At 48.4% G+C, this 12,793-nt stretch overlaps 1 protein-coding gene and 1 long non-coding RNA gene across 11 annotated transcripts in view; one reads left to right on the top strand and one right to left on the bottom strand.

Moving 5' to 3' along the window:
• Positions 1-12,793, top strand: part of TTC7B (tetratricopeptide repeat domain 7B) — a 254,144-nt gene that overhangs the window by 176,813 nt on the left and 64,538 nt on the right. For all 9 annotated transcript variants that reach the window (XM_019462020.2, XM_019462018.2, XM_019462019.2 and 6 more), the window contains one exon: positions 5,864-5,980. In XM_019462020.2, the coding sequence (XP_019317565.1) occupies positions 5,864-5,980 (117 nt within the window). The remainder of the gene's footprint in view (positions 1-5,863; positions 5,981-12,793) is intronic.
• On the bottom strand, positions 6,233-7,892 carry LOC109274452 (uncharacterized). Of its 2 annotated transcripts, XR_002083625.2 has the most exons (4): positions 7,796-7,892; positions 7,523-7,629; positions 7,228-7,417; positions 6,233-6,354 (listed from the first exon to the last, which is right to left on the bottom strand). It is a non-coding gene; the product is annotated as an uncharacterized LOC109274452 (long non-coding RNA). The 2 variants fall into 2 exon arrangements; XR_008417291.1 differs by lacking the exon at positions 6,233-6,354 and having other exon boundaries at positions 7,048-7,417.

Raw genomic sequence — 12,793 nt, 5'->3', positions numbered from 1 at the left:
GTCCCACTTCTTTGTGGTCTTCCATGAGCCCCAGGCAGAATGTTCTTCCGGTTGTGCTCCCACAGAACTTTGTCCGTATGTCTGTTCTTCACATATCATGTGTGCGTAACGCTAGACCGTGAGGGAACATTCCACGTCTTATTCCCCTTTGTAGCCTCAGGGGCATAATAGGCACTTTGAAAATGACTGACAGGAGGCTGGGGTGGTTCAGTTGGTTAAGCATCTGACTTTTGGTTTCGGCTCAGGTAATGATCTCACGGTTTCTTGAGTTCGAGCCCCTCATGGGGCTCTGTGCTGGCGGCATGGAGCCTGCTTGGGATTCTCTCTCTGCCCCTCCCCCACTCACACTGTCTCTGTCTCTCAAATAAATTTTAAAAAATAAATAAAAACATTTTTAAAAAATGACCGACAAAAGGATGAACAAATTTGAGTTCATTATCAGGTACATTGATGTATAGGTGGTCAGCTGTACAAATATGGATGAATTAACAGATTAGAAAAAATGTTTTGTACGTGTAAGGGGAGGCAGGAAATAGATTTCTGCCTGAGTCTGGGGGCCATGGAAGATGTCAGACAGGGGGATTTTCATAGCTGGGAGTGGGAAGAGCACTGGAGAGAGCAGACTTCCAGGCCAGCAGATACAACACCATGGGCGTAGGTGGGAGCCGTGAGGGTGAGCGTCTACAGTGGACTCAAGGAGGGGCGTCTGAGGTCTGGGACTCCTGGGGGTGGGGGATAAAGTTAAACTGGAATGAGCCACTGGGAGGGTCTGGTGGTTGGGGGCAGTTTCCAGGGAGTCAGGAAAGTCTTCCTGAAGATGATCATTAGACATTAAACCTGGCCCCGATAAAATGCCACTTTGATGCATTCCCTAAGGTACCCAAGGAAAAGTCGCAGTACCACGTGCCCCTGAGCTTCACGGGGGCTTATATCTTCTTTCTAAATTCTACACTAAGCCAAACACAGGTGTTATTTCAAGAGGTATCTTGGGAGTCTTAAAAAATTCCAAAAATAGGGTAAAATGTTATTTCTGTTAGGTGCAGTGGAAAGTAAAACCTTGATTAACTGAATCCTTCAAATGACTCGAATTTTGTATGCACCGGACTTTTGGGTGAAGGAGGCAAGTCACAAGAAGCAGAGACAAATGTGATCATTTTGTAAAGAAGCCCGTCTGATGTATCCCAGGAACAATCCCCCAGCAGCCCAACCCCCATCTTCCTGCGGCCGCAGTCGAGTTCCAGGGCCGTAATCTGTCCCTAAACCAGGAAGCCTACCTCCTATTCATGGCCAGATCTTTTCTTCTGATTGGACTTATATTGAGGGCAAGGGACTATATTTTATTATATTTACCACTTTCTATGCCACACAGCGACACAGGTCTTTGCACATTATACAGGGTTTTAAATACTTGGCAATGGATTAGAAAATGCTGTCTATCCTCGTTAATGTCAGGAGCGTGATTAGAGCATTTTCAGTCATTCTCCTGCGTTTCTTGTTCAGTGCTTTGGAGTCCGAGGGATCCGGGTTTCTGCTTCCATTCAACCAGTGACCAGCAGTGTGAACCCAGGCAAGTTACTTAACTCGCAACCTGACTTTCAGGTTTAGTGTAAGAATCAGTGATTAAATAGTTAAATTTAAATTAACTGTTTAAAGCTGTTGTTATTGTTATTATTTCGCTTGTCTTGAAAGCAGAAGTTTCCTGGCTTGTAGGCTCTTATCCCACAGCTGAGCTCTCGTGTCTTCTCTGGAGTTGCATTTCTCTTTGGGACCTTTAGCTCCTGTTCCTTAAGGTCGGCTTCACTGGGCAGTGGGGGAAGGAGGGAGTGGCTGTTTGCCCCGAATCTTGAAAGATGAGTAGATGCTTTAAAAAGCAGAAATGGATGGAAAAAACATTGCAGACAGAAGGAGTAGCATGTGCAAAGGGCCTGGGTCATGAAGGAGAGTGGCGTGGAGGAAGTTGATCACGGCCAGAATGGGGGATGCACACGACGGGCAGGGAGCAGACCGAGGCCAAGCGTTTGGGCAGGAGCCGGATCAGGAACAACAGTGTGTGAGACGCCAGATTTGGGCTATCAGGAATGTAGTCAGAGTCGTATATTGGCAAGCTTCTTCTATCCTTCATTCATTTTCTGTAAGTTTCAGTGAGTGTGAACCAAAATTGTTTTAATTAGGTCAATGACCTTTGAGCCAGGCATAGGGCATAGGAATAGACCACTTTCCCAGCACGTAACTTCTTACTAAGAGAAGTGCCTTCCTCAGCTCATGGTCGGACTTGGCTGCTGTGACCGGCAGACTATCTCAGCCTGAAGTCCCCTCTGCCCGCTCTGCCGGGTTGGTAGTTCCGTGTGCTGGAATGTACTCAATGCTGGTTTGTCCCAGGCTTTCTCATGACTTCCTGTTTTGTCCTCAGGGTTTCCTCAGTAGGTGGAATCTGTAATATCTTTGGATATCACCTGTAGCACACTCATGCTAATCATTGTTTGCATTCCCTTCCTATCTGGGCTAATGTCGCGTTCCCGCCAGCCAGATGTTTTCAGACAGTCTTGAAATGTGTGAGCAGGGTTTGGCCAGTATGCCGACAAGCATCACCTGTCCTGTGCTCGGTATTATTCTCTGCTTGTAGACAAGCTGAGGTTTGGGGAAGTGGTGAGAAGGAGCAGTCTCCTGGAGGCCGTGTCTCTGCCTCCTGCTTTTACGTGCCCATCCAAGGGAATATATCAGTTTGGCTCGGCAGGGCGTTCTGCCCAGCGTATTGGAGATACCTGACAGCAGCTGCGAGGCTTTGCTTCTGCTCCCCTGCCCGTGTTTTCCAGCTCTTTCTTTCTGCCAGTCTCTCTCTCATGCTGTTCCCCCAGCCTCACTTCCAGGTGCCTTTCCCATCATCTGTGCTCATCCGTTCCCCCATTGTTCTTCCTGTCTGGTTCTCTTAAATCCAGCCCACACCTTTTCAACTCCATATCCTGAGTCAAGTGTTTGAAAGCTGTTATTTCATGTTAATTAGAAGTTCTTTTTGCAGCCAAGAGGCTTTGCATGGAACCGTTCCCCCAAGTTGAGGCTTGGAGACAAGCTCCGGCGTTTTATACCTTGAGTACAGTGAAAGCAATCGTGGACGATTGGAACCACACCGTCAGCGTGTGAGGCGAAACCCTCCCCACCATCTCGCGGCCCTCCCTGGGGCAGGTGGGCTCGATGTGCCTCTCAGAGAACATCACCCTGGTCCTAGGTGGGGTCTTCCTTGGCCAAAATGGCTTGGCAACCAGACCCAAGGGGGTCTCTGGCCTCTGAATAGGTCTCTGCCAAATGCTGCTAGGTGACCCTTGGGCAGCTTCTCCTCCGTCTGTAACACATCCCCAGCTGACCCATGTTTGGTGGCCGATTCCGGTGGGAAGAAACTCTCACCACTCTCTGGACTAGTGGAGACATTGGCAGGAGTCAGCACCTGGCTCCTTAGTAACCCCTTGAGATGCCCTGAGTGGCTGTCATTCTTTGTGGGCAGTCCTGGAAAGGCCTCTGGGAACCTCTCCTTCCTGAGATGTTTTGAGCAGATGCCCATCCCTGTTCTCACGTCTGGCCTCACCCTTTATACCCACCTGCCTGTAGATCAGGGACTGCGTCCCTGTCATCACCCGGCCCGTCGCTGTCATCCCAGGCGTCTGCAGATCCAGGCTCCAGGAGGCTCTGAGAGCCACCCAACACCCACCCCCTTGGGCATCCTGTGTTCCATTTGGAGGGAGCGGGTGACACTAACCCCTTCTGGAACCTGGGCAGTAATGCATTCGGACCACCCTCATTCCATCTCCCACTGAGGAAAAGGAGACTTTTTTCTTCTAAAGTGCCTCCAAATGAAGCCGTTATGTCATTTGTGGTGGAAGAATTCTCTTACATATCTACCTTAAATCACTGGACACATATTTCACAATCCGTGATTTGTACAGAAAGCAGTCAATGAGCAAATGCAGATTTAAGGCCCGCTGGCCTCTGAGCACAATCCTAGGCACTCCGGAAGTGAGGGGCGCTGCTCTTTTCTTGTAGGGAGAGAAACACCACCGGGCCGGGAAGAGCTGTTACAAAGATGCCCTTGATATTGTCTGTGAAGTGCCAACCACGGGGCCTGGCACAGAGGAGACCCTTAATAAACAGGAGCACCTCCCTCTCTTCTTTGTATTTTCATTAACAACCAGCAGCAGCTGATGTGACACGGAGTAGAAAAGACAGAGACGTAAACGTGGTCTTGTTTGTTGAGGTGGGGTTTTAGCCGGGTTTAGAATTCAGGAAGAATGGGGGAGAGTAGTAGATTCATCCATACAGATGAAAACTGAGGACACGGCAAATATATTCATAGAGTTAGGACAGAAACCTGGCCTTTGGTAGGAGTAAAGGGGTCCAGAGGGATGTGTGGCCCAGAATGGGGTGGGTGGTGACACAGGAGTGGCCGGTGGGCAGGGTACTCTCGAGGACTCAGTAAGGAATTTTGACTTATTATTACAAACAATAAGGAATCATTGTAGTTTCTTGAGCTGGGAATGAAAATGATTTTTAGAGATCTACAGTTTCTTAGAGCCGGGCAACTCAGGGGACCGGAAGACCACCAGGGCGGTATCTGGGCTCATGTTGGGGCCTTCGCAAGGATAGTACTGATGGGCTCTGGGCCCAGGGGAGCCAATGTCTTCAGAAAGGCATAAGTAGAATTTAGGAATGGGATAGCCGAGGGGCCGAGAGAGAAGGATCGAAGCTTAGCTCTCAGAAGGTCTGGACAGAGGGTGAAGCCATTGGTGGTAACAAAAATAGGGAAGAAATAGTTGGTGATTACGAAGTGAGTTGGTGAAATCCTAACCCATAAATAGCAGGACTGAGAAGATCCGAGGACAGGGCATGAGCCAGATGCCCCCTTCTTTATGTGCCTGCAGTTCAGGCTCTGCGAAGCTTACGAGATTTATTCACCATCACATGATGAGGATCATTGTGGAAGGTTATTTGTAGACGCTTGTATCAACTGAGTCACACCTCTTGTGTAATTTTGTAAATAAATCAAGATTCCCTTTTAATGAATTTTTGAAGCTTTGCAAATGAATTGGTTTTGTTTTAAAAAGCTCTTAATAAACAGCTTGGTTTGAAAATCGCTCTTGAGACACCTGGGTGGCTCAGTCGGTTAAGCATCTGACTCTTGATTTCAGCTCGGGTCATGATCCCACAGTTTGTGGTTGAATTCCTCATCAGGCTCTGTGCTGTCAGTGAGGAGCCTGCCTGGGATTCTCTCTCTCCCTTTCTTGCTGCCTCTCCTTCCCTCTCTCAAAATAAATAAATAAACTTTTTTAAAAAGTCGCCTTAAGAAAATCCTTGTGTTCTCAATAAAATTAGCCACCTTGATGCTTTTTTTAAAAATTTTTTTAATGTTTATTTAGTTTGGAGAGAGAAACAGAGAGAGTATGAGTGGGGGAGGGGGCAGAGAGAGAGAGAGAGAGAGACCCAGAATCCTTAGCAGTCTCCAGGCTCTGAGCTGTCAGCACAGAGCCTGACGCGGGGCTCAAATTTGTGAACCGCAAGATCATGACATAAGCCGAAGTCGGATGCTCAACCGACTGAGCCACCCAGGTGCCCCAACCACTCTGATGCTTTTAACCTGATCACAGATGGTCCTGTTTGGTGTGCCTGCATTTGCCTTCAGTATACAAAGCCATATATTGAGCTGGGAGTTCTGGAATCCTTGGTCTGCACCACGGCTTCCCCTGGACCAAGCCTTTGGACACCCCTTTCTAGGATGAGCACCATAGCATCCGGGTCTAGGCCAGGCCACGGTGTTTGGTTTCTGGTGGTGACACTGGCTTGAGCCGTGTTGTTTTCTCCCTTTGTCTCCCTGCTGTAGACTACTGTTTTCCAAAGTGAAGGTGGAGTCACTGTGCCGGGGCCCGGACGAGGCGCTCCTCACCTGTAAGCACATGTTGCAGATATGGAAATCCTGCTACAACCTAACCAACCCCAGGTAAGAGGCCAGCAGCGCCTGCTTTGTGTGGTGTTTGCATGGGTCCCCGCCCCACAGTGCTGCCGCCGACGGGCATTTAGCGGATGGTAGCAATGGAGCCGCACACACTCCATTCTTAAGGGGATTTTCTTCCAGTGGCCGATGAGGCCCCCACACCGTGGGTTTCTTTTGCGGCTGCTGCCGCGATGCCCCTCTAGGGCCCGGTTCATGGGCAACCTCTATCTGATTCCTCTCAACCAGCCATTCAGTTACCTTCTTTGACAAGTCTTACCATCTTTCGGGTAATTTGTGGATAGACTCGTCAACTGTATACTCCAGATGGGGCTCCTATGGTAATATCTAAAAGGCCTCCGTAGACAATAGGCCGCGTCCTTCTAAAGAGAGTAGAAATCACTGTATCACTATTGGCAGGATAAAGCATGATTTTCAAACAGTTCAAATCATGGCTCAAATACAAAACAAGGACCTATCGAGATTTTATTTACCTCATTAACAAGGGAACCAGTAAGATGTTAAGACTGGTTCAGAGAAGAATTCAAAAAATAGATAACACTAAAATGAATTTGCAAAAGATAGATATGCTAAAATGAACTTGCAAGGACATGCAAAGACAGGATCCTATAGAACAATGAAATATATGGTTGGGGGTCATCTTTTTTGCAGGGTAGAAATCAGTCGTATCTCATCTGCCCGCAGAGGCAGATAACCTGTGGAAGGTTCACTAGTCAACCCCCAGCTCACCGCTGTAAGATACCCAGTAACCTGTTGTGCCCTTTTTCAAGTCTTGAACAGTTTTTCCCGGTGTGTGTCCTGCCTTATGAAGGATGTCATTTAATGAAAAGGGACCTAATAATTCAAGTGAACTCAGACAACTGCTCAGACACACTCGGAACATTTTTCAAGCTCATAGCAAGATGTACGGACAGCCCACACTAGGCTCTTAAAAGTCAGGAGCCTAAATATGTTCAACTCACATTGTAAATGTGTCATAAATGTGTCACTAGCCCAGCACAGTCCCCCAGGAGGCAATAGGCCACTGGCCTAGAGCGCTGGTGGGATGGGCGCTAAGGAGGGCACAGAGTACAGGTGGGGTTCCGTGTGGGATTTTGTTTTACAAAAGTTTCCGCAGTTAAAAAACTATATTCAAAATCAGGGCCCTCTTAGGGGATGGATGTTTGTGACCTGACATTCGACAGACTTGTGACCACAGGCCTGGGGGCAGTGCAGCTGGACGGGAGGAAGCTCACCCTGAACAGCCAGCCTGCCGTCCAGTTCCACGCCCAGCGGGCGGCCAGGCGACCCTTGCATCGCTGGAGTCGCAACAATTAGACAGGAGTCCCCTTCACATAGCCGGTGGCACATGACTGCTCATGCCCCATCTTCCTCTCGGTGAAAAGATAATCGTGAAACTGGCCTCTTCCCTTTTGTGGATATGTTCTGAAAATAAAGATCATTTTAATTAATTCTCCTTTTCTGAGTCTGTCAGCAGAAATAGAAAATGCCCATCTTATGTTCCCGAAAAGCCCCCCGCTCCTGGCTTACCAGAAGCAGCAGGATTTGGGGTAGAGTCTTTGCCACAAGCCCAGCTAACAGGAGACGCTCCCCAAGCTGGTTGCTTCCGTGCTGGAGCATTCCTTTGCCTGTACCCCCTTTAGAAATGAGAAAATACACCCATCAGCCTTCACATTGCCAATTTTCCCTCCGTTCTCCACACCTCTCCCACCTCCCCACATTTCCTCCCACTTAGCAACCAAGAATATTGAATGTGAGGAGAAAAAAATAGCAGAATTGGAAAGCTTTTTAAAAATACTTAACCAAATGCCTGGGCTGTGTGTCCATACTTCCTCTGTTTCCTGAAGGATCTTTCGGGGCCGGAGCAGGGAGGGACCCTGGCTCCAGACGCAGAGTCTGGGTGGGGTGTGGGGGGTGGGGGTGGAGGAGGACCCATCAGTTGGTGGAGCTCTCCCTCCTGCTACTCAGAGAGCCTTGAGGGAGGGGGGACGGGTGGCAATCGAGCAGCCCCTTATTAAGGAGCTTCCTGATTGTTTTTTTAACTTTATTTATTTTCTTTGGGATATAAATAAATGTTTCTCCTGTAGGCCTTACCATTGTGCAAATTTAGACATCCTCCCCAGTGTGGTCAGGCAAGACGTGACCCTGGCAATAGAATAAAGCATAAAGAGGAGAGGGCTGTGTCTTGACGAGGGATCACATACTTCCTAGTTCTCCAGATAAGGGCAGCTCTGGGTCCAAGAGCCTTGAGTCTATGATCAGGTCACACAGGGTTTCAGAAGAGGGTAGAATTGCATGAACCAATGCACGAGAAGCATCCCTGCTTTAAAAAAAAAAACAAAAAAAAACAAAAAAAAAAACGAAAATGAAAACAGCAGAAAGCATCTTGGGAAGTGGCTGCTTTGTACCAAGAGAAGGTCCACACTGACTTCCTGACTCAAGGCGCCCTTATTTCTGAGTGTGCTCAACCTGCCAGGGTTTCCCGCTGTCCCCCACCCCCTCCCAGCTCCATCCCGGGGCTGACACAGGCCTCCAGAGCCCGGGAGGCGGTGAGGCACAGAGGATGGTATGAGCAGTAGTGGGCCACACGGAGACTCAACGTGGCTTTCGTATTCTCTGCAACTCGCTCCGTCTTTATTTTTGCTCGAAGGAAAATCACACCGAGCTAGTGGCTGAACTGAGCCTCAGACAGCTTGCAAAGAGCGCTCCACCCGCAGTCTGAGAATGCATCTCTTGCTGTGAGCAGCACAGGGGGGAGGCGTTCTCTCCAGTGTACATGTGGCAAGGTGTGTGTCATCTCAGGAGCCTGGGTTTATTCGCTGGGTGTGCGGTTTTATGTGCATTTAGGAGAGAAACCCGTTTCCTGTTTCGTCTCCTCTCTCCCAGTAAAGTAGCAAGCCCCTTTGGTTCTTGCACATTTTGACTCTGCCACTGGGAACAGTGTGGCTTGTGAGCAGAGCACCCCACCCCCCAGAAGGCCCCAGCAGCCTCCTCGAACTGAATGACCCTTCCCTGGGCCATGGCTGTGCTGGGCCATCCACTTGTGCCTTGCCTTCAGTCCGCACGTTAGCCCTGCAGAATCACTACTGTTCTCTCCGCTTTATAGAAAATAAACAAGTCTGAATAATTTGCCTCCATTTTCCCAATCAGACAAGCAGTAGAGCTATGATTCAAGCCCCGGTCTAACACCAAAGCTTCCTCCATCAACCTGCGTCAGCAACCAACTTCTTTTCCTTTATTTTTATTTTATTTAAAAAAAAATTTTGTTCAATGTTTACTTTGTTTTGAGAGAGACAGAGCACGAGCTGGGGAGGGGCAGAGAGAGGGTGCTTGCATGAGAGAGGGTACGTATGGGCGGGGCGGGGGAAGGCAGAGAGAGAGAGGGAGACAGAGAATCCCAAGCAGGCCATGTGCTGTCAGCACAGAGACCGATGCAGGGCTCGATCTCACGAACCATGAGATCATGGCCTGAGCCGAAATCAAGAGCTGGACGCTTAACAGACTGAGCCACCCAGGTGCCCCTGTTTTTATTTTTTTATTGTTAACCCCTTCTTTCTCCCTCTTGCCACTACCACTGGGACCATCTCCATCATATAGCCATGTAATTGGAAGAAAATGTTTTCTTCCTCAGTCCTAGTCCTTACTAACAAACAGCACTTAACGTTTTTATCTAAAAGAAAAGACACTTTCTTTACTCTAACTTCATTTGGGAATTGGAACTCCCTTCCCTGCTAATTGTCACCAGCATTTTGGTGAAGCTTTTCTGTTCACAAAGCGGGCTCTCATTTCATCTTCAGAGCAGCCCCATGAAACGGGCAAATGTCATGTTCTCTCATACCCATTTTACTGATGAGAATTGAGGGTCAGGGATATTGGGAGCTTACCTTGATTCCTATTACCCAGTTGTAAGAGGCCTGGAGGACACCAGGCATCTCCTCTCCCACCTGCCCCTCTCTGGTGTCCTGTCCCAGGACCCTCTCTTATACCCGGCACTTATGTGTGCCACGTGCTAGTTCAGAAGCTGGCGAGAGGCTGGGTGGCAACAAGAACTCCCGGGCTCTGACTCCTAGCCCGCTGCCAGCTTGCCTCTTGCGTCTGGCCACCTCTGCGTACCACGGAAGGTAGAGAGGATTTCCAAGAGAAGCTTCCAATCTCTGGTATAACTTTAACCGTCACTACAGTGCACTCTAAATGTTCAGTCTGAGCGGGGAACAGAAGTTACCCACACCTGTGCATCTGCCTACATGGAGATCTGTAGCTTACGTACCATGGATCTGGGGCTCCTGCCACTGTCCTCTCCCTAAACTGTCTCCTAGCACCACTGACCAGGAATGGTTTTGCTTCCCTTCCTGCTTGCCTCCTTGAGAGGTGCTCCTGGCAGCCTAAAGCACCGGGCTCTACTAACTGGGTAGTAAGGTGGCAGAGGGTGGTCCATGGGAGGGGCCCAAGCAGGCCCCAGAGGGAGAGAGGAAGTCTTTTGTAAGAGACACTGGCCAGAGAAAGTCAAAAAAACTCAAGGGTTGGCCAGGGCCTCCCTTTGCCCCTTCCTCCACATTCCAGATGTCATCGCAAAGGCAAATCTTGATGGGTTAAGACTCCGTACCCTCTAAAGGTAGAACTAACCATTGCTTAAAGCAACCAGCCAAATTCTCAGTCCCAGCATTCAGGGTGGAAACAAAACCATCTCCATTTTGAAGAGTGAATTGTTGCTTATATACTGTTTTCAAAAGGAACTATGGAACATGCACTATGGGTTGTAACTATGGGCTGGTGGAGGGGAAGTCGATCCTGTGTCATTACCAGTGGGTATGGCTCACAAGTCACAATTTGGGTTTTGGTTGCAGTTTCTAACATTGAGAGCAGGAGGCCCTTAAATCAGCTTTCCCACCCTTATCGTTGCACCAGAACGCAAGGAATAAGTGGTCCTCAGAAATTAGCCAGCCATATTAACCTCAGCTGCATGTATGGGTATGTATATTGATAACGATGCACGGAGTATACCCAAAAGTTACAAATCTTCTGAACACTGTGACCACATGACCTCAGTTCAGCCTTGCAAAGCTGTATGTAGGAAGACAACCCTTATCTTCATCTGACAGGGAAAGTAGACCCCAAGTGACCTACTTGTTAGGGACAGATAGAAGGTAAGAAGCCAGACGACCCCCCCCCACCCCCACCCCCTGGCTGGCTTCCAGGACCCAGCAGCACATGTGACAGCCAACCTTGGGCTCTGAAACTTGGTAAGATGGGAAGCCCGGAGGGTTAGGGCCAAAACAAACACTTCTGATCCATTTCCTCAGATTGGGTCCACCAAAATGCCAGGCGAATCCTTCCTTTGCAATGCCAACACCTTATTGTGTGGCCTGGAATCCCCCAGGAGATTGAAAAAAAAAAAATCACTATATGTTGAGATAACATCTTCTGGAAAGCTCCTAAGTGAGGAGCCATTGCAATATTCAGACAACTCTTTGTAATATCTTTGTCATATTTATATTAAAAATATATACATGAACAGACCAATGTTGGAACTGTTCAGTCGGTAATGTGATTAATGCACATTTGCATGTACTTTTGTGCTGTCTTCTGCTCAGAGACATTTATTATTTCTCAATTGCGGAAATAATGAATAGAGCGGTTTCCAAAAAACGCATATCCAATGATGTAATAAGTATAGGCTGACAAATAGTCTGTACTGAGGCAAGTTTCCATCTGTTTCCTGTGGATTTCTCTAACTACATCACTGGACGTGGAAATTGCAGCCTGAGAACCATATTAAGTTTCATACCAAATCTTGTTTGTATCACTTTTAGCAACAGCTGCACGCAGGAAGGAAATCGTGTCCCTTTATTATAGAATTTGAACTTCTTAACAACAACAACAAAATACCACTCCTAGAGCCCCCAGATTGACAAAACAAAATAGATGCAAAGAAAAGCATTATAGATAGACTCAAACCTCAAGAGATAGATGGGCTGCTTTTTGGAGCTTCTTTGATGGAATCTCATGATAGAGGAAAAAAGGAAGAATGTAACTGTTTTTGCTTACAAGCTTCTTAGAACGAAAGAAAACAAGAGTCTGTATGAGCTCCGGTCCCCTACCTGTGTTTCATTCCACCCGGGCCTGATGTGGTCTCCCAAGCGACTTGCCAACCAATGGTGCCAAGCCCGTTCTGTGGGAGCAAGGTGGGGAGGGAGGGGTGGTGCAGCTGGCCTGTGTGACCTCACAGCCCCTTTCCCTCCTCTGTTAAGTAGGGACACAAACCAGGCCATGGCTGTGGTTGCCCTTGGAAAGGAAAAGCAGGGGCCAGGGGTTCTCAGATCTAGCTACACATCAGAGCCATCTGGGGAGCTTGGAAAAATGTTGACTGCCCCAGAAATGCTGATGGATTTGGTCTGGAGAGGGGCCTAGGGTTCAGAGTCTTCTAGAAATGCCCCAGGCAGGTGACTTCCCTGGGCAGTGAGGGCTTAGGTGTAGACCGTTGATTAGTAAAGCAGTTCGAGGACGGTGTGTGTTTACGGGCTTGATGAGGTGCAAGACATTCAACACAGAATGCCAATCCAGTGGGTTCCCCATTCTAAGGTGGTTCGAGAACCTGCCTTCAAGGTTTCTTTCTTGTATCTTATAATGACACAAAAAGGGCGAAAATTAGCAAGGGTCTGTGGGTGTGGTTTACGTGTGTTTGTGACAGTGAACATGGAAAGTAATCCCAGCCCAGGCCTTGCCGCAAGCGGGATGCCTGGTCGTCAACGGAGAGAGTGTTAAAGAGCATCGAAAACGCACAAAAGGGGTGTTACTGCACTT

Source organism: Panthera pardus, unplaced genomic scaffold (assembly GCF_024362965.1).
Source record: "Panthera pardus isolate Hobbes unplaced genomic scaffold, ASM2436296v1 HiC_scaffold_24, whole genome shotgun sequence".
NCBI lineage: Eukaryota > Metazoa > Chordata > Mammalia > Carnivora > Felidae > Panthera > Panthera pardus.
This window is presented reverse-complemented; position numbering and strand designations above follow the sequence as displayed.